This window comes from Sitodiplosis mosellana, unplaced genomic scaffold (genome assembly GCF_009176505.1).
Source record: "Sitodiplosis mosellana isolate CC-2019 unplaced genomic scaffold, AAFC_SMos_1.0 Smas_scaffold_16, whole genome shotgun sequence".
NCBI lineage: Eukaryota > Metazoa > Arthropoda > Insecta > Diptera > Cecidomyiidae > Sitodiplosis > Sitodiplosis mosellana.
In genome coordinates, this window is record NW_022595258.1 from 1 (window position 1) to 21,809 (window position 21,809).

The 21,809-nt window shown below is 35.8% G+C and overlaps 2 protein-coding genes and 2 long non-coding RNA genes across 10 annotated transcripts in view; all 4 read left to right on the plus strand.

Moving 5' to 3' along the window:
- On the plus strand, positions 1-6,879 carry LOC129568079 (uncharacterized). Its single transcript, XR_008687904.1, has 4 exons — positions 1-343; positions 767-2,921; positions 3,417-5,473; positions 6,346-6,879. It is a non-coding gene; the product is annotated as an uncharacterized LOC129568079 (long non-coding RNA).
- Positions 6,880-7,606: 727 nt separating this feature from the next.
- LOC129568110 (uncharacterized) lies at positions 7,607-8,533 on the plus strand. Its single transcript, XR_008687906.1, has 2 exons — positions 7,607-7,933; positions 8,311-8,533. It is a non-coding gene; the product is annotated as an uncharacterized LOC129568110 (long non-coding RNA).
- Positions 8,534-15,310: 6,777 nt separating this feature from the next.
- On the plus strand, positions 15,311-19,408 carry LOC129568072 (zinc finger protein 236-like). Of its 2 annotated transcripts, XM_055445599.1 has the most exons (4): positions 15,311-15,483; positions 15,789-16,342; positions 16,409-16,776; positions 16,937-19,408. In XM_055445599.1, the coding sequence occupies exons 2-4, from the start codon at positions 15,811-15,813 to the stop codon at positions 18,758-18,760; spliced, it is 2,724 nt and encodes a 907-aa protein (XP_055301574.1). In that variant the 5' UTR covers positions 15,311-15,483; positions 15,789-15,810; the 3' UTR covers positions 18,761-19,408. The 2 variants fall into 2 exon arrangements, with proteins under 2 accessions (XP_055301574.1, XP_055301573.1); XM_055445598.1 differs by having other exon boundaries at positions 15,789-16,776.
- Positions 19,409-20,092: 684 nt separating this feature from the next.
- Positions 20,093-21,809, plus strand: part of LOC129568073 (oocyte zinc finger protein XlCOF22-like) — a 2,583-nt gene continuing 866 nt past the window's right edge. The window contains exons 1-3 of one of the 6 annotated variants that reach the window (XM_055445602.1): positions 20,093-20,250; positions 20,535-21,517; positions 21,599-21,796. In XM_055445602.1, the coding sequence (XP_055301577.1) occupies positions 20,665-21,517; positions 21,599-21,796 (1,051 nt within the window). In that variant the 5' untranslated portion in view covers positions 20,093-20,250; positions 20,535-20,664. Of the gene's footprint in view, positions 20,251-20,530; positions 21,518-21,598 lie in introns of all 6 variants that reach the window. The other 5 variants (XM_055445601.1, XM_055445603.1, XM_055445606.1 and 2 more) reach the window with 5 other exon arrangements.

Below are 21,809 nucleotides of genomic sequence, written 5' to 3' on the forward strand. Positions count from 1 at the left end.
TGATCAGAGGCCTAAAAGCAAATCAGCGACAAAACCAAGTCATTCAGACAGCAAAACAGTTCCAATTTCCCGTAGAGTAATTTTTTTTCGTTCGAATAAGACTCACAAAATTTGTGTGCCCATCAAAATGGCAAAGACAAAGTCTTCAAAGAAAGCATATGAAATTGATTTCCGCAAAGTTCGCGACACCATGAAGCGTCTCAACATGAAGAGGTCTGACTTCGGGGCCATCGAAAAAATCGCCGCCGAATTGGAGTATACGTTGAGCAGCAGAAAACGTGTCAGCCACCTCAAAGCCAAAATGAACGCCTCAATCAAATATTGGGACAATTAGCATCAGTCGGTAAGTGTTTTTTTTTATTTCGAATTGCTCAGAAAGAAAAATTGTCGAAAGAAGTCAGAGAAGAATCGTTAAAATAGTGCGGAAATGTTATTTTCATGCGATATTTCGGTGATTTGTTGAAAAAATGAGAAAAATCGTGAAAAAGACACAAAAATCAATCAAGAAAAACCGAATCATTTGAGAAACCGCGATATTGTTTTAAAATCGATTGAAAAAAGTGACAAATTGTGTTTGCGTCGCAAAACACCACTGTGTTGAACAATACGCGCATTCATTTTACATCGACTAACGGGATTGATTCTTCGCTGGAAACACACACAATTCGGTGCACCGTCGGTCGGTGTTTTTTGTGTTCCCAACCAGATTTGTTCACAACAATTCATGTTGATGCATGTTTTCGTTTTGTTTCGTTTTGTTTCACAGCTCGTTCGACTGTTGCTTAACCATTGACGACCACCTTTTGACACAACGGACTCGCCCAACCGCCAAACCGAGCTCATGCAAACCCCTAATGGCCACCGAACATGAAAAATTGAACAACAAGACGTGAACAAAAAGACACGAACATTCACCTTCTCCCTCTGTCGAAAATGATGAAGAAGAAGCAACGAATGCCGCAGCAGCAAACTCACAGATGAGCAATAATTTTTATGCGCAGCATAAAAAACCCTTTGTTTTCGTCGTAAAGCATTTCCTAATGCAATCAGATTAATCAATCGATTTTGGTTTAACGTCAAGTAAATGAATCGCATTCGTGAGCGAAATATTTTTTTGTTTGATACAAAACACAATTGACGTAAAAAGACATACAAAAAACGAATCACAATTAGATTTAAGGATCGTTGATCGTGAAGTAAGAACAAACTGAATTTATATAAATTGAATAAAATATTGAAGTGACAAAAAATTGTAAGAATAACGAACAAAAGTTGGTGTTTTTAGTTGAAAAAAACAATCGTAGTGTTGGAATTTCCAGCGGGGAGAAATTAGCGTCACCTTTTGGATGATAAAGGTAAGTGGAAATGTGACTGAAGCTTTCCTTTCTTTCTTTGATTGAGCCAAACTCAAGAGAGTCTCAATTCTGCTTTGAATCAATTCCAATATTTTTTTCTTCTTTTTCTCTCATTATGCATCGTCTCTCGATCTTCCGACTCTTGTTTTTTCTAAATTCACTGAATAACTTCGATTAGTATTCCATATCGCAAGCCCTAAACCTCAATTTACATTATTAAATTGTCAAATTGGCAGGCAGAGCTAAAAACATCTATTGTCTTCAAATCAATGGATCATGTATGAGCTAATTGCTGTGGCTATTGTATTGAGATATCATCCAAGTGTTCAGCATCCATTGCACGGACAAAACATGCTGAGAATAGCATGAATAGATTAGCACATTCATTTCGATTTCCAAAGTACCTCAATAAAAGTTCAATTTCTGATGAAAATTTCATTCATATAACTTACTTATACTACATAAGTGCAATTACTGGGTTCGAGTATGAGCCGAAAAGAGTGTAAAGATTTAAACAAAGCATTTTAGCAAGTGTAAGTGTCATTGTTCAGTTGCCTATAAACTGTTCATTGGATATGAACAACAATCGTTTGTCGGCCTGATGTAATTTGCTCTAAGTCATTTGTTCTCAGCGGTTGGAAAAAAGTTATACTTGAACTCGGTCGGTGTTCACTTTGCATTGGGAGCAAATGATGGCTATGAATGAGTACAGGCGCATAAAACTAACTTGAAAAATCAATATTTTTCTTCTTAATGTGAAAAAACTCATCGTTTCTTTGGAACTTTTATAAACCATTCAATAAAATTCCATTGCGAAAGAGTCGTTTGTTCTGGAAAACTCAACGAATCGATCTGAAATACCGACATTCTGAATGATCCAGTTGGAAAAAGTCGTTGAAAAAAATCCATTTAATGGGAAAAATAAATTTATTCCATTAATAAATGATTAAGAAAATTTTCTGATTGAAATCTAATTTTTTTTTCCGGCGAAAAGTCCAATGCAAATTCAAATATTCAACTAGAATCTATCGTTGCTATAAATCAAATGTCAAAATGTCTATGTGCAAAAAAGGTCTGGTTCAGTTTGATGGCGCTGCTTGTCGTCCATGTCAATTCACGCGAACATCATACCGAGTTAACGAAGCAAGTGCGGTTGAGCTTGTGTTCATTTCTGTTCCAGCATTCCTTGCAACCATACGCTTAAAAGCAAATTAGCTCCAAAGCCAAGCATCAGTAAAGTCATTCAGACAGCAAAAACAAAGTCCGAATTTCTCTCGTAGAGTAATTTTTGTTTGTTCCAAATAAGATTCGAAAGTTTGTGTGCCCATCAAAATGGCAAAGACAAAATCGGCAAAGACAAAGCCGGTAAAGAAATCATACGAATTGGATTTCCAAAAAGTTCGCGAAACCATGAAGCGTCTGAACGTGAAATCCGCGAAGAGGGATGCTGTCGAAAAAATCGCAGCCGAGATGGGATTCGAATTGAGCGACAACGAACGTATCAAGCATATGCAAGGCAAAATGACCGCATCCATTCTACATTGGAACCGCTCGTAGTGTCAGTCGGTAAGTGTTTTTTTTTTCATTTTGAATTGCTCAGAAAAAAAAGTAAGGAAAAATCGCAAAAAGTCGGAAAAAGTCGGATAAAAAATAGAAAAAAAATCGTAAAAATAGTGCGGAAATGGTATTTTCATGCGATATTTCTGTGATTTATTTAATATTGCGTAGTTCGGAATAGGAATTGATAAAAAAATATCGAGAGAAATCGTGAAAAAGTCGCAAAAATCAATCAAGAGAAACCGAATCATTTGAGAAACCGCAAAATCGTTTTAAAAAAAAGGAAGAAAAAAATCGATTGAAAAAAGTGACAGATTGTGTTTGCGTCGCAAAACACCACTGTGTTGCGCATTCATTTTACATTGACTAACGGGATTGATTCTTCGCTGGAAACACACACAATTCGGTGCACCGTTGGTCGGTGTTTTTTGTGTTCCCAACCAGATTTGTTCACAACAATTCATGTTGATGCATGTTTTTGTTTTGTTTCGTTTTGTTTCACAGCTCGTTCGACTGTTGCTTAACTATTGACGACCACCTTTTGACACAACGGACTCGCCCAAGCGCCAAACCGAGCTCATGCAAACCCCAAATGGCCACCGAACAAGAAAAATTGAACAACAAGACATGAACAAAAAGACACGAACATTCACCTTCTCCCTCTGTCGAAAATGATGAAGAAGAAGCAACGAATGCCGCAGCAGCAAACTCACAGATGAGCAATAATTTTTATGCGCAGCATAAAAAACCCTTTGTTTTCGTCGTAAAGCATTTCCTAATGCAATCAGATTAATCAATCGATTTTGGTTTAACGTCAAGTAAATGAATCGCATTCGTGAGCGAAATATTTTTTTGTTTGATACAAAATACAATTGACGTAAAAAGACATACAAAAAAACGAATCACAATTAGATTTAAGGATCGTTGATCGTGAAGAAAGAACAAACTGAATTTATATAAATTGAATAAAATATTGAAGTGACAAAAATCTGTAAGAAAAACAAACAAAAGTCGGTGTTTCTAGTTGAAAAAAACAATCGTAGTGAAGGCATTTTCAGCCAGGAGTAATTAGCGGCACACTTTGGATCGTGAAGGTTTGTGGAAATGTGACTGAAGCTTCCTTTTCTTTCTTTCTTTCTTTCTTTGAGCCAAACAACTGAATATACTTTGCGCCAATTCGAATATTCTTTTCTCTTTCTTCTCTCATTGCGCATCATCTCTCAGTCTGGCTCTTACTTCTTCTACATTCACCGAATAACTTCATTCATTATTGATTACTCAGTAATTATTGCTGGCAAAACATGCTTAGAATATCGACTTTGACTTGTCGAGTTTTCACTCATTGAGCGACGCTCAATACTATAGTTAGCTCAATTGTTACCTGAACGTTGACTAGAGTCAACATTGATTGTGAATATGGGCTATACTTGTTTCTTGAACAAATCGCACGTTCTAGGGAAATACCGAATCGATTCATACGTTTATGGGTAGACAAATGTAGACCGTTCAAACGTCATTCAGAAAATGCCGAATTTACTTCAGGCAAAATTCCCACTTTACTCGATGCAATGAGCGACGGTATTTCGAATTGGGAAAATTACGAATTGCTTTTTGGTTTTGTTCAATCAAACAAGAGACATGGCTTTAGCTCATGTTTCACTTGCATGGGGCTGGGGTGTATGAGTCAATTCATGTGACGTTTTATTTGCTTTATCTTACGATACAAAGGATATCAGCATCGCGTCAAAGAAATCATTTTTTACGCTGATTTTTTTCCCAGTTTTTCTTAGCTAAAATCAGAAGATCGATTTTGCAATTGGCTTGCATTTCAGTGGACTAAAGTTTTTTCTGCATTTCTTCCTTTGGAATGGGTTTCCTCAACATGGTTCACAATTGTCATTGTCAATGACTCATTGCATTACATCCAATCAGCTTTATCTTTGCTCAGCTAAGTTAAGTGTGCGTGTGTTTTGGCATGTGTGTGTTTTTGCGAATGAGAATTCAGTGCACTGAACAAATGTTTGTCAACATCTTTTTGGACCAGTTAACGTCACGCCTTGCATAATGTTATAAATTACAGCATGAGTGCATCGAATGAGTCATTCTGTTTCGAGCATTCAAGTGGCTTGGTCGCATTAAGTAATTGATCACTTCCAATCAGTCACTTCAAATCATTTCAATTGCATCGATTTGCGTCAGAAATCACAAATTCAGTGTGTTCTTTTTCCATTTTCCATTAAACGCTAATTATTCATTGCTTAAACTTGCGAATCCGGTTCAATCAGTCGTGAAACAAAATGACGACATTTGTTTGTGGTCAATGTGAATTGCAATTTTCGAGCTTTGGAGGATGCCGTACACACATTGTCGGCGACCACAACAGTGATGTTTCGAGCGTCACAGTCAAGGTCTTCCTTCACCAACCGAAGAATTATCAGCCAAAACGCCCGGCCAGCAATGTGCGCAAAATCGTGACTCGCCTTCAAGCCAAAGGTCGCAAAGCCAAGACCATTGCATTGGAGAAGATAAAGATGGCATCCGATCGTTAGTACCGATTCTGGGTAAGTCATTGCATAAATACTAAAACAATTGAAGTTCCCATTGATTCATGGGTGAGTTTGAGATTCGAGCATTTTTGTCGTGAGAAAGGAGAGCATGTTTTGATCATGGTTTTCTAGTTCAATGCCATGAACGCCTGGAAAAAATCATGTCATGAAAATTGATGTTGTTTTCGAATATCTGAAGACAATTTTAGTTGCTAAAAGCTAGATAGAAGCCCAGACATAGAACTTATTTTGAGATTTGCATACATAAGGTCTTTTTTTTTCAATAAACAGTCAGTGCGACTCGTGCTCTTTTGTCTAATGCATGCTTTTCTATATCGAACTCATCAACTGAGAAAAAGTGAGATTGAAATTGACAGAGAGTACAGAGTCAAAAAAATGAGGAACAAATAAATTTATGCGCCAAAAGTGAATTTTGCTACGCATTTTCCGCAAAAGGAGAATAAGTCACGTTATTTTCTCATTCAATAAGAGTGAATATGAACCCGTGAGCATAAAAACGACTTATTAAACAATTGCCGAACAAAACGATACAAGAAAAAACTACCAAACAAAACACACGTTAAAAACGTAACACAGCAGGACGGTACCGTTCAAAACGAAACTCCGCTGTGCTACACATTACCGCTGTGGTACGTTTTGTTCGGTAGTTTTTTCTTGTATTGTTTTGTTCGGCGATTGTTTAATAAGTCGTTTTTATGCTCACGGGTTCATATGTGTGTCGCAATGTGATGAAATTCACTGCCTTTATCGAACAATGTACTCTTTTCTCTCGAACAAACCCGTTCTTTGTTCACCGTAACTCTGCCATGCAATCGATTTGTTTCATTGGCTTATCACTGTTTTTTCGTGCTTTGATTTCATTTCAGAGCCCATTTTAGCATCCCAGTGAAGTATAAACGATGATCGCTATCGACTCAACGGACATGAATAATCTCAACTGAAACTGAAACACAGAGGTACCGTACAGTCACCGACTGAAACATAAACATTAAACAACCACAGGAGCAAAACATAACGAAAACAAAGGATATCATGAATACGATTGCATAGCATTAAACAATACTGCTTTGAGTGAAACCACACAGAGTCAGCTCTGTTCGTGCTAATTTTTTTGAGACCAATAATGAATTCTGATTTTGGACAAAGCAATCGATTCGTCGCATTTTCAAAAAGAAACAAAAAAAATCTCATTTTTAAGCACATTGCGTGAAAGATCATTTGTCTAAAATCCAACCGATTCGAAATTTGTCTCAACTCTTTTAATTGTGTCATGAGCTCATATTTCCAAACTGATTGCAATCGATTTAAATTAAACATGTCATTAGTTCTATGGTCTTCGACTGTAATGAGACGCTATCGTTGCATTTCAAATAAAATTCATTTACTTGACTTGAGTAAAATTTTGGTGTTTTTTATGAAGTATACTTTGACGTTTGGTCTTTCAAAGAGAAATTTTCAGGTACCGGGCTTCAATAGGTAAGAAGAAAAAGGTTTGTTGGATAAGAAAAGGAGAAAGAAGTCTGATTAGAATTGTTGTTAGAAATGACTAAATGGAAGCTAGTTTTATGATGAATTCAAGTAAATTGCAATTGGAGATTGAATGTAAGGCCATTCATTGGGGCTACTTCTACACGTATCAGAAGAAAAATGCAAACTGTGCCTATTTCTGAGCAACATTCTGCGTTAATTAATGGCAAAAATTACATTTTCATTGAACTACATTCAAACAGAGCTACTTTCAACAGATTCAAGGGTCATACACACAAAGGTAATGTCATTCGATTCTTTTTTGCATGCTTTTGTTTAGTTGCCATTGCATTGACGTTTTGATGTGTCAGTTCGGCATTAATGCTTGTAATAGTTCTAATTACCGGAGATTTTTTTTTATCTAAGTCTAATTCATTGGCAGCCGTACCAAATTTCGATCCATATCAATTGTCAATTTTTGGCGCCAAAAGTCTTGTTTATAGCGCAAAGTATCAGAAGAAAAGTCGATTCAGTTCAATTCAATTCGACACAATTCGATGTGACCTGGTTCAATTCAGATTTTGCTTTTACTTCTGTCTGTGATCGCAGCATACTTTGAATACCGCACATCAAATTCTAAGCTCATTTTCAATTGTGAATTCATTCGATTTGGATCCATCAACCTAAAATACGTAAATTAAAATTAAAATCCCAAAGTCACCGTAAGTTGAAGAAGAAAATAAGGAAAAATGGCACCGAAAACTGCACGAGCAAGAACTACAAAAGCCAAATCTACAGACATTCCATCGCTGGACTATCACAAAGTTCGTAAGGCCATGAAACGGCACAATACCAAGAAAATGGATAAGGAAACGGTCAAAAAGATTGCCCATGAGCTCGATTTCCCTTTGAAAGACCTCAGCCACGAACGTCATCTCCGTGGCAAAATGCTCGCTTCAATTAGAACATGGGACAAAGAATAAATCGGTAAGCATCTTTTGGTCAATTTTACCTTATTCTTTTGGAAAATTGGGTTTCAGAAACTCATTTGGTGTGGCATAAAATCAGTCACAACTGAACGCTTTCGATTACTTCGATCATTCAGTTTTTCTAAAGCGTCAATTAAGAAAAAAAATTCTTTTTTATATTGAAATCTAATCAAACTTTGACGTTTTTTTATAAAAACAGTGAAAAATATGACTTTTTAAAGTGATTGTAACCAAGTTTTTACTATTTTTCACAAAATATTTCATTTTTCTCAACTAAAATATCAAGTGTTCAGTGTTTTTGAGCCAGTGTTCACTGAACAATGTTCATTTTGTATATTTCATCTGGATGACACATTTTTATTTGCCTCTTTTCAGACTTTTCCCATCAATCAAAACTATGACCAGGCCATGGACACGAATAAACCAAACGCAAATTTAAACCAAATACAAAAAAAAAAATTCAAACTGAATTGAATCAAAAGTGTGAGATCGAAAAATAAATAGAAAAACCATAGTTGTAAGCTTTGTAGCGAGCATGTTACTTCAAAATTAAAATAAAAATTGCTTAAATCTAGCTGAAGACTTGAGAAGAATTTCATTTGAATCATTTTATTCAAAGCCAAACAATTTTTTTAAAGCATTGAAAATTGCACCAATGGATGCGATTATTTCTGACTTGATAATACTGACTCCATAGCATAAATGCTTGTGTTCTAAATGTATGGGACTGTGACAATTGAACATCTGATTTTTATTTTGATTATTATCATTCAAAGTTCTGTAGGCAAATGGTCCTATGAACCAGAAAATGTGTTGACACAGACCGTGTTTCACACGGTAAAGTATCTCTTTTGAAAGTCGAATGGTTCGAGGAAATGGGAAAAAAATGTGCCAAGACAATTATTCTTCGGATCATGAGTTATGATTGAATTTCACAACAAAGTCTTCAAATTGCCTAGCAAATTGCACTTTCTCATAGATTTTTCGATAGAAACAAACCTCTTTAAATTTGTTCAGTAGAAATTGCACCTTATTTGATCTGTTTGAATTGGAAATTCCTGGAAATGTACCAAAATCTACTAACCCTTCTTAATTTTCTTATCTGCCTTACCTTAAAAATGCGCAAATTCCCAAAATCGCGCTACTTAAAATTCTTGATTTTTTTTCCAGTAAAAAGGAACATTATCGATTTGAATGGTCATTATTGAACATTCAAAAGGGCAGTGCAATTGTGCAAACAAATCAGAAACAGTTCAGCATCCAAAGGGAACACTTGAGGCATCGAAAAAAAATAATTAGTTTTCAAATCGCATTCCACGAGTAAATGTTCTAAGTTGCAAGTTTTCACGAATAAAACTCAAAGACACTGAGAGAAAAGGGAGACAGACTTCAGAACTAAAAATTTGTTCGTTGTCTCTGTGTATTCGTATCAAAATGGAGAATATCGCTATAAAAAAGAAACCATTGGAAATAAAGACCGAATCGATTGATAACTTCTGCGATGAGTTCGAAGTGATATACAGAACAGAACCAATCGAAAGTGAGAATGATGTAAAGCCAAAGATTGAACAGCTGCCGCTTATTTTGTACCCAACATTTTGTATTGAAAGAGGTGAGACGGCGATAAATAGAGGAGCCTTAGGCGTGGAGATAAAACAAGAAATTGAAGCGATGGAAAACTGTGGAGAAAGTGTAAAAGAACGCCGTGAGCCAACAAAAAGAATCCAAGCACCAGTCAAAATTCACAACGAATCTACGACCAATAGACAAATCCCAGCAGTGCTCACAGTGGAACAGAAAGGTAAACCAAATCACAAGCGGCCACTGAGACGGGTTTATCGACAAGAAGAAATTTCGTATTTTTTTCCAGCGCCAAAAAAGTTAGCAGAATCAAAAGAGCAAAAACTTACATATCCCTGCGAAACGAAGACACACTATGACTGTGATACATGCGATAAAACATTCAAAACACTAAATTTGCTTTTAAATCACCGACGCTTGCACACAGCAATTCAATGGCAATCAATCCCAATCAGTAGAAATTTACTGGAATGGCAAAATAGAAAAATCAAATTAGCTCGTCGATCGAATAGTACTAATACATCGTTTAAGCAAAGAGATTTGGCGTTAGTTAGAAATGAATGCTCCAATTGGCAACGACGACAGGAACTAGTAAAAAAAATCAAACAATTTGATCGAGAGCACAGGAATAGATTTGAATCAATAAGACAATTTTGATGAAATTATTTATTTTAAGCTTGAAAATGATTCACTTTAGAATCAATAGGTATTAAGCATTGTTTCTTGGATTGAGAATTCACTTTTATTGAAATAAAAATAACATTTGAAATTTAAAAATAGTAAAAATCAACCAATTGTGTTTAATTTACAATTTAATTGGGTGAATTCGTTGTTTTTCTGTTCAAAAATAGGCAAACTGTCAACAAGTAATGTGTCATGTCGCTGATTATTCAAATTATTCATTCAAAATGTGAATTCTATTGACTTATCTGTGTAAATAAACCTAAAATTTACGTCGTAAATTGGCACGTTTGGCATCAAATGCAAGGTAAAAGCGGATCAAAAAGAACGATTCGGCACAGAAGACTAAGAAATTGATACAATTCTGTGCATAAATCACCAAATTTAGTGCTTTGAAATTACCATGGCATAGGGCTGTAATTGGCTGATTCGATGCTAAATAGTTCTGTGCGATAATTTCTAGCCTATTGTTCAACGACTTAGAATCTACGTAGTGTTTGTTCATCATCCATATGACCGTGTGCGTAGGCTCAATGTATTGGCCATAATCGTCAAATAAATGTCAAACAATTGGTTTCATTCAATGTTGTTTTCGAATTTGTGTGTCACAAACAAGTCAATAGATTTTAAAATTCCGAATGATAAACACATTCCAGAGCCTGCTCTCAACTCTAAGAAAATTAGTAGAAAAATGTCAAGTTACTTCGAAATACAGAGTATTAGTATTTCGACAGAGGTTCAGTATTTCACAATACACATCGAATTTGCGATAGAAAATTGCGTCAATTTGTTTCAATTCCAACAAATACAGTAACCAATTCCGCATTGAAAAATGCTACAATCTATAAAATCGTACCGTTATTCGATTAAATAAAAGAAGAATACGATTCATTTACAAAAATAGTGTGTTGACATTTCGAAGAAACAGATGGATTGATTGAACCTTTGAAATGACTAATTCTTTTACTTCAAAATTTCCTTTGTTGTGTGGCATTGTTCATTGTTTGGCACATGTGTGCCCAAGTATTGATCGAAAACAAAACACTCTGTGCAAATGTTTACTCCGAAAGAATGTCTTAATAATCTGTGTAATCGAAAATAAATAACATCTCACGCGAAGTGATTTGTCACTTTAGAAAAAATTTGTATAAAAGGCGTGTTGGAATGGAAACTGAAACAATCAGTTTATTAATTCCGATCGAATCCGTTCGAATCAAGAAAAAAAATTCAACATGAAATTCACCATTTTTGCACTTTTGTTGCTCATCGGTGTAGCTGTATACGGTGCGCCTCAATCTGGTGGCGATAGTGGGCCTAGTGTTAGTGATGGCGTTCAAGCTCCAAGAACTCCACTTCTCCTCGATGACGCTGATGCTGACGGTTAGTTTCATATTTTTCTCCCTAATTATTTTTTGTTCCATACACCGAGAAAATGGATTAAGTACAAATTCAGTTAATACTTTGAAAGTTTTGTATTCAAAGCAAAGAGTATCTTACTATGGAACGACTTCAAAAAAAAATCATAATTGATTTGCATTCTTTCACTCTTTCAAACATATTTCTCATCGTTTAAACAGGAAGCGACGCTGATGACAGTAACAGTAACAGTTCAAATAGTGAGTATGACTTCATATATTTCTAAATTACACAAACTCTTCTAATATAGAAATGACATTTTTTTAATTCTAAATGCGAAGGCAGTAGCTCCGAAATTGATTCTGATTCTGAAAACACCAAAGGCGCACCAAATCCATCTAACATAAAATAAATGGTAATATTCTATTGCTCATTCAACACATTTCTAACACAAAATTAATCTTAATAACATACGAATTCTGTGCTAGAAATTGACGTTGCAAGCAGACGTTCGCATTTGCATTGCTTAGGAAGCAGCATGTTTTAAGGCACAGCATTAATGAGCGCGAGATCCGTGTATGCGTCGCTGTTGCAACCATCGATGTGCTAGCATTAATGCTGTGCCTTAAAACATGCTGCTTCCTAAGCAATGCAAATGAGAACGTCTGGTTGCAAGAAAAATATTATTTTAGTAAAAACAACACATTTGTGTGTTAAATTCGTGCATTAAAAATGTCCTTTCTATATTTCAGATTGTCATCGAACGATGCTAGAGTTAATCAGATGAATTTATAAGCTGTGTGTATTATAAAAAATAAATACTTGTTCGAATATAAAAAAAAATAATGTCCTAAAAAGCAATAGAATTGTTCAATAAAAATTGTGACACATTTTGAATGAAAACAATCTCATTCTTTTTACGAAGCAATAGATCAGGTGTCGTTTTTGTTAGGTAATTTGCCAATGAGTTTACGCATTGTCTTCCACCGCCAAAAGTTTGTAGACAATAGACTATGGTAGTTATTTCACCGTAGGCGAAGCTAGAAGATCTTTCAAAAACCGAAAACTTTTTAGCTAAAAAAAGTTGACATCGAACAATTTCTTCAGTTCGAACTGAACGGCAGAATAAACGGTTTTGAATATTTCCGAATGTAACAGTTGGTTTGTAATGAAAAAATCGGTAGGAAATTCGCATGCTTTAAATCAGAAGCCAGACGTATTTAGTGTAACACTTAGCGCAGTTGAAAGCGAGTCAGAAGTAAATAATAAAAGTTCAACAAGCAATACAGATGCCATTCCATCAAACTGTGAAGCGGTGGATATCAAACCAAAAGTTGAAAATCTTCTGAATATACTCAATTGAAGAGAATAATGAACCAGTGTCTGGGCAAATCCGTCCACAAATCATAGAGAATCAAAATCAAATACCAATGGTGCAGATACATGCAAGAGAACTAATTCCACACTTAAATCCATCGAAAAGGAGTATCGAAGCGCCTCAACAACAAAACAAAACGAATGTGTTCATGTCACAAAAAGTCGCTTCGAATGCGATACATGCCTTAAACTGAGTCATTTGCTGAGACATCAGCGAATTCACACAGTGTTTGAATGGCAATCAATCGCTACTAATGGCTGCTCACTGGAGTGGAAAAATGGACGAAGTGCAAATGTACGTAGATGGACTGGCAAAGTGAACTCGGTATTTCAGTTCGAGTGGGGTATTTTGATCAGTTTCCGAGAAGGAATAAGCCGAGCAAGAACGTCAAACCAATTTGACGAGATAATCCGATTTGATAACCTGTTTGAACTTCGGTTTGGCTAGCACCGGATCGACAATTAAAACAAAGCAGGTTATCAATAAGCAGAACTTTGACTCTTTTTTTAAAGGTAAACAGTAATTAATTTTTACAGTTTTTTTTGGTCCATAGAGTCACATCAGGTGTATGTGCTTAAAAAAATGAAACCAATCGGATCAGCATAGTGTACCAGTTTTAGTGCAGATTAAAAGTCATCACTAACCTGTGCAGTGTGCATTTTTCTCTGATAGTTCAAAAACGTCAAACACCTACAGCGGATTATAGTCCAACGTAAATGCAAGAAGCAATGTGTCCAAGCAAAATTCTTGATTCAGAAATTCAATTTATTAGCAGTTTTGTCAAGAAAAGTCACCAGTCAGTTAATTGTCGTTGAACGATCCTCATCATTTTTTGGTAGGAAAAAATCACGCTAGAAGTATAAAAATTTCCCTAAAAAAGACATTTACTTACACGAAGTTCGTGTCACGAACAATTCAATCAGTTTCAGTCATTTGTGTTGTTCTCAATCGTGCTAAAAACAGTGTTGGAGCTGTGAGAAGTGACTCTCATAACGTTGATTGCTCTAAATCATATATAAAAGTGGTTGTTTTTTTCAAGTCAAGTTTTCAGATGGATATTTTGTCTGATTTTGAGAAAATTTCTCTCAACACTCAGAGCACACAAGAGCTGGACAGTCCCGAGATAGTACTTCAGAACGATTTTGGAGTAGAAAACACTTTGAGTCAGTCGAAATGCTCTGGATTTTCTTCGAAAGAAACAATATCGAAGGACGATATTTTGGCTTACCATAAAATTGAGCCCTCACCTATTTCCAAAAATAGGTCAAAAATGGATTCTGTCAAGTTCGTAGAATCGCCAGAACATGATCACTATATCAAACGTCGAAACAATTTAAAAGAGACCATTCTGAAAAATATTCGTAGGAATCGATTCATTTGTCGCTATTGCCCAAATCAACCAGCAACATCAAAGTATTGCAACAAACATAAATTGTGTCGATTGAAAGGGACTTCATATAAATGTAAATTTTGCGGCGATCATTTTGATTTTAAATCTATTCTTATGTCTCATATTCGGTCTTCTCATTCGAAACTTTTAACTTTGTTTCAAAATTCAAAACTTGAACAGATGACAAAACGAGCCGTCAAAGGGATGCTACCAAATATTCAAACGTTTCAAAATGCACTCACCAATTACTCGAAAATTCGCTAAAGATTTTAAGTAAAACAACAAACAACGAAACAACAAAGAACAGTTGGGCTCATAACATAAGAATCAATCTAACAGCTGAAACTAGGGAAAACATAAATTTCATTTTTTTAGTTTGAAAATAGAAATTGAAACATAATTTTGTATGTATTGTAATTCAATTTTGGTTCGATACTTGTCATTTTATTATGAGCAGGGAATCTGATCACATCTTGAGAATAATCTAGCTAATTGAAGTAAATGTACCGGTAAAAGAAACACATCAATTAATAACTTTTCAACAGGCCTTTTCATGTCGTGTGTGAAAATATTTCAAAGAGAAATTTTGGTACAGAAAAATGAACGGATTCGACTATTGTGAATTCCAAGAATTTTATGAGAAAATTTGAATTTTTGCTAACTTTTTTTTTCCAATTTTTCTTTCTTTTTGATTTTTCTGTAGAAAAATAAAACAATTTTGGTGCTGTTTTTGTGCTTCAAATTCCAGTTTGCATTACTTTCATATAAAAACCTAGAATTTAAACAACATTTTCATAACTTACACACTTTTTTGTCAATTTCATGTTTTTTTGAACAAAAATGCAATTTCATTCGGAATAAATAAAATAAAATATAAAAAATCAAATCATCTTTTCATTATTCAACGACCAAAAGTTAAATTGTTCGTCAATTCCAGCAACTTAACGAGACTATTCCAGTAATCTAGGTGGCGCAAGCAACACTACTTCATAGTTGTCATTCGCATTGTTTTGACACTTGTGTGCCGGCTTTTTGGAGAGATTTCATCAATTGTATCATATTTTTTTTCCATTTGTGGAATAGTTTTTTCTATTGCGTATTTACTTCATTCAGTGGAAAACTCATAGAAACCGTACACTTTATTCGTTGCAATTGACAAAGGGTAAGAAAGTCCAAATTATTTATCCAAAAGAATATTTTCAAATATGTTCATGTGTTGTGAAAGTGTTTTACACGTCCAATTGAACGATTTCCGATTGGTTTTCTATGCAAACATTTCAACATTTTTAACAATTTTTTTCGGAAGATTTTGTTCGAAAATGATGATCTAAATGTTTGGTGAATCATTTTGATTTCTTGTGATTTAAACCGCACTGACTTAATGTCATCAACTTAATTGATGTGCTAGGCACATTGTGCGTACTTTTATTCAAACCGCACTGTCATTGATTTTCCGTCAATTTGCAGAGACCGTGGTCAGATCGCTTCAATGGCAAACATGGCAAACAGTGGATCGCCGTTGGTTCCCGAATCGGCAAACAGTTTATCGCCGTTGGTTCCCGAATCGGCAACAAGCGCCAATATTTCCCATATTCGCCGTAGTCTTCGTCTTGTCTCCGACGTACAGTTGGCATGTGGCTACTGCCCACAAAAATTCTTGCTCCAATGCAATTTAAAGTTTCACGAAGCCCTTCATCAAATCAAACAACGTTTACGCGAATCAACGCCGATTTGCAAGTTATGTAAGAAAAAATTCAGCAACAATCAGCGCCTGAAAAATCATCGTTGTACATCGAAAGAAAATCAGAAACCGTTTGAATGCAGTGTGTGCCATAAAAAGTTTACCAACAAACGCCTTCGCGACGTCCATGAAGAAAATCATTTGGATTTATGGAATTGCACTCAATGTCCAGAGACATTTGAATGTGAAGGTGATTTCTTGGATCACGAACAAATTCATCTATGGATAGAATCAGTCGAACCTCACCTTGACTGCAGCGAGTCAGAGTTGATTTTTAAAAGTATCGAAACCAGCTTTTTGGATCTATCGGAAATTGATGATGATTTTAATAGTTCAATTTGTACAGCGACCACTTCATGCACATATGTTCCCGTTCTCAATTTACGAAATTTACTCGGTGAATTGGAAGAGGAGATGGAAGCCCGATCGAGTGATGAGTCTGATGATGGTCAATGTGATGACTGGAGCAATAATAGTGAGTTGACTATGAGTGAAGAGGCAAACATTATGACAATGCTTGAGAATGATGCACAAACAAATGACAGTGATAATGAATCGGTGGCCAATGACGAAGCAAATGAAAGTGGAAATGAAGTCAGCCATTTGTACGATGATGCCACAAGCAAGCACAGTGATGCAAATCAAATTGAAGAGGATTTTGAAGGCATCGATGCACTTAACATGTCATTATATCCAATTGAAGAAGAAGTAACGGTAGGAATTGATATGTATAATACCGTTCTTTGACAGATATTTTCAACGATAATGATTTTTTCTCGTGAATTGAACTGAACTTTTGATCAAATCTGTTTATTTTGATGGTAAAAATATAGTTTTGTTCTAATTTGAATTTTCTTTATCGATCATTCCACAGACAATTTCTTCAATTGATGATTTGGTAGCTGAAACCCAACATGAAGAGCCAATTTACGATCGGATTAATGATTTGGTAGATGAAGCCCACCATGACGACCCAATTCAAGATCAAATTGTCGCTGTTGTGAATAACCCAAGTCCAATGGAGGCTGTGTCAACACTTCCCGTTGAAATAGTTCCCAATGATGAAGCGATTGAAAATCGTTGCGATTTGACATCCCATAAAAACAACGAGTCATTGGAACATGAACACCATATTCACCAAAATGCCACAGTTGTAGTCAAATCAATTGGATCTGATGTTATGTCGAATGTTTCATTGGCAACACAACAAATAAACGAAGTTGGAAGTGAATCGCAATCGAAACGATATTCATTGAGACTGAACAGAACAATAGCTTCTTCGCGCGACTATATCTATTTAACGACAGCGCCAATCCGAAGTGATTTAGGCCTTGGAGCTGATGTTAACAAATCAAGAAGAGGAAAATGCAGCCTTTGCGATATGACATTTCATGCGAATCGCAAAAAATTGGAACATAAATGTCTCGTTCTTCAGCCAAAAGTGGTGCTCAAACGTATTGGAAACGATGCCACTGCACCAGGGCAAAAGGTTAATGAAAATGGAAGTTCACATGATGTGAGCAAACAGATTCACACTCCTGATCAAGTTGTCACCAAATCCAAATCACCTCAGATGAATCGTCAGTGCAACGAGACCGAGTTGAATGTGCCAGAAGTTGGGTTAGTGTTGGATAATGTGTTGGAGACAATTTCGCCATTGAATGATGTGAACGAGGACATCCAATCACAGAATGACGTCGGATCAAATGAGATTGAATGTGCCACCGTTCAGGAGAATGACACCGTTCAAAACGCACCAGTTCCAGAGGAAGCAACGGTAATCACTGAAGCAACGGAAGCCACAAAGCCGACGACAATCACTTCAAAGCCGTGTTCACTATTATCAACGTGGAACATTCAACCGAAATTTGACTGTTTCAAATGCAAGCAACGATTTGATAGCAAACAAAGTCTGGAGCTTCATCGGAAAGTTCATTCCACTGAGAACGTAAACATCGAAGCTCATCCGATTGATGGTGCTCAATACAAACAACCAACAGGTGCTATCGAATCAAATTCATCTGGTGAAGAGCTGAGTCAAGAATGGGCCGTTGAGTTTAAAAATTGGGCTTCAAGAAGAAAAAGTGACCGAATGACCAAAACAACCAATTCCAGTGAAGTGTCAAACAAAAGACATGTCGATCAAAACAAACGCACCAAGCTAAGTCCACCGATCGAAGTAGAGGCAAGTGATGATACCATTACAACCATTGATTTGATGTCAGTTGAGCCAGAATGCCATGGAAATGAAGTTGTCATTAGTACAAACAATTTCGAACAATTGACTAATGACAGAGAATTGGCTGAAGTTGATGCTGTCGAACCGGAGATCGTATCAGAAAGTGCCACCGTGAAGAAAAGTCCAAAGAGAGCAATAGGACCTCGCCGATCAAAACGAGATTTTCGTAGGTCATATATAAAGTGTGATGAATGTGATGCAGATTGCCCTACATTAAAGCAATATGTAAAACATAATTCTCTAGAACACGGTAACCAGCGACCGCTCGAAAGTTGCTTCTACACCGAAAGGCTTAAATTGGCGCGTCAGAAAGTTTCAAATGAGCATCTCAGTCATATCCAAACCAAAAAAGTTGCAGCGAAGGAATCTTCTAAGAAACAAAGCGAATCGAGTATACCCAAACTTAAACTGGTAAGAACAGCTAATAAAAACGAATGGAGTGTTACGAATAAAGTGTAAAAAAAAAGTTTTTGAGGCTCATCTTGAGAAAAAAGACAACCTCAGAATGGCACCGGAACTAAACCGAATGTGATGACTAAGTTTTGTATAAAATGTTTTTGTTTTAGAGAATTGCACAAATATGGAGAATTTATTGATTTGTAACATTTGGTAATTCTCAATTTTTATCCATTTATTTGAAGAAGAAAAAAAAGGTCTAGTTTATAAGTCTATTTATTTCAATGAACACTTTTTGACTAAGTCAATGAAAAATTTGATCATCATCATCATGCTGCAATGCATTCTGTTTGAGTTGTGTTGGAAAATTGTGAAAATTGTGAATTTTTTCCCAAAAATAACCATGAATATGTGCCAAAAACCAGTTAAGAAATTATTTATATACGAATTATTTTATATAAAACGAAATACATGGCCGTTGACCAATAAAACGAAAACTGAATCAGCTAGAAAGAGAAATTGAATAAAAATGTAACAAATTTGTCTTCAGTCAAAATTATAGACCTTTGAACGAATTAAATCCGTCGGAAATTTGCGAAAATAAATACTGAAAGTTGCCTAATGATGCCTTACAAAAATCGGTGAAGGTACGTCTATAAAAAAAGGTTAAAATAAAAACTAAATATTCAAAAGTATGAATTATCTGACAAATCTACTAGTATGTGTGAGATTGAGAGTAGTGTATGTTATTGTGATGAGTTATATTTTGATAACATGGAGAATAAATTAGGTTTTACTCTCGGTTTTTGGCGATTTTCATTTAAATGACAAGAAATATCGAATCATGCCAAGAAAAATTTGATCTTATCAAACTGTGCAATTATCCTATATCTGTTGAAATAAGTAAATATTTCAAAGATTGCTCACCGCTTGAAAACATACTCAACTTTTTCCATCCAAAGTCTGTGAAACATACACCACTCTCAATCTTACCCATAGAAATGTCTCTTTTTTTTCTAAGAAAATTTAAACAAAATGAAAAACTGGAGAAAGTACTGGACTGAAAATGCAAAAAAAAAAAATCATCATGGAAAACAAGGTGGAAAATTGATGCATAAAAAATCAATTGCGACAATCGATTGTGATAGTGATTATTATAATTGTTATCCATTTAACAAATGACATTGAATTTTCGTCAATAAATCCGAAATTCTTATTTTGCCCTAGAAATTGCTAAATTGTATATTATTATTGGAAGTGTAGGTCGTATCAATTGTCAAGTCAAATGTGTTCTAAATAAAATACGTTTTGTGCACCGTATACACTGCACTGTGCACACCCTCTGGCGAAACTATGACAATGTTCAGTTTAGCGCCAACAAATGTTATAGTTATTGTATTCACAAACCGCAAGCAACATTCTATCATAGCTGTCACATCGACATGACATTTGTGCCGGCACACAAACGAGTTTGCTCAAAGATCGTATTTGTAGTGTAATAATTTACCAAAATCTCTAATAATTCCTGGGTTTTTATGTGCAATCAAACAAATGTAAGTGTTTCAAAAGAAAATTTGTTGGAATTGTTGAGGAATTTGAAATTTAAAGCAATGAATTTGCTATCGGAATAAAAAACATACGCACAATGTTTGACAAGTCTATGTAGAGTGCGTTTTGCATATCACTTTTCGATAGAAAAATTGTGAACGTTTGTAAAATGTTCAATTTTGTTTAATTCAATGTAATTTTTCCGTGAAAATGGACAAAACGAGTAAAATGAATTGAAATATTTTTTCATATCAAATAATGTTGACTAATTTTCTTTTCTCAAAGCCAGTGTCAATGGAACTTGGGAATTTGCTATCAATCGCATAAGTGAACCGAACGAATAGCCGATACCAATTCACTTGGAGCAGAGGAAAAGGGAATCGTGCTAAAGTTCATGTGATTCGCCAAACAAATTGAAAATGAGATCCAAAGCTGGAACGAAGAAAACCACTGATAACATCATTACCACCATCCAAGTTCAGCGAGATCGTCGTGTTTACGAAACTCTTTTCAAATGTGGCTACTGTGAACAGAAATTCTCGGTCAAAAGCAATCTAATCGATCACGAACACATTCACACACTGTGTGGCCATGTGATCAAGAATGGCACCAATGCAAAGGATGTGTGCAAATTTTTTAATAGACAATTCAGTAGCAAAGGTGGCTTGAAAAATCACGTTTGTTTGGTAACACTGCCGTCATCGTCGTCGTCGGTTGGAAATCAGAAATTGTTCAAATGCAAAGTGTGCCCAAAAAAGTTTCTGTATAAAAGTCATTTGTTGGATCATATGCAAACCCACAAAGCCTTCGAATGTGACATCTGTGGCATGGATTTTGGTAGCAAAGATGAAATGGACCGACATCGATATGGCCACGTAGAAAAGTGGGAATGGCAATGTTCGCAGTGCTCTCAGAAATTTGAATGGGAGTTCCATCTTGAGGCTCATGAAAAAATTCACCAGTGGGTCGATTCACTCGAGGAACGTTTCGAGTGCAACGACTCAGAGCTTATATTTCAAAGTGAGGAAGATTTTCCGAAAGAAGGAAGACGTCGGGCGCATGGAGTTCAACCATCGATAATGAAAGAACATATTCGTCCCACTGTGTTAGTGATTGACGCAAGTAATTCTCACATTTCGATGCAATCGCTCAATGTTGAGCCAAATGGTGAACCAGATCTTCCGAATGGATCGTGTGTTGCAGTCGGAACAGATGTTAACAGTTTCTCAGTCTCCAAAATGAGTGTGATTTCTATCAGTTCCGAATCCACAGGTAAGCCAGAACAAATGTGCGATTTGGGTGGTTTCAAGTTTGAACAAAATGTCTCAAGTGATCATTTTATTTCCATTTAAGGGAACCATCAACCAATCGAATCGGTGGATGCGGTTCAACCATCGATGAATAGTAGCATCCGTCCCGTTGTTGTAACGATTGATGCAACCAATTCGAATGTTGCCGTGAACATTCCGAAGCGATTGACCAGAGCAAAGTCAAGAGGTGAGGCCGAGTCAAGAGGTGAGGCCGAGTCAAGAGGTGAGGCCGAGTCAAGAGGTGAGGCCGAGTC

Bases quoted from the DNA above. Each gene is read 5' to 3' on its own strand.
- LOC129568072 (XM_055445598.1), top strand. From the start codon at position 15,811: ATGGCAAACATGGCAAACAGTGGATCGCCGTTGGTTCCCGAATCGGCA. The intron at 16,777-16,936 runs GTAGGAATTGAT...ATCATTCCACAG, and splicing joins CAATTGAAGAAGAAGTAACG to ACAATTTCTTCAATTGATGA.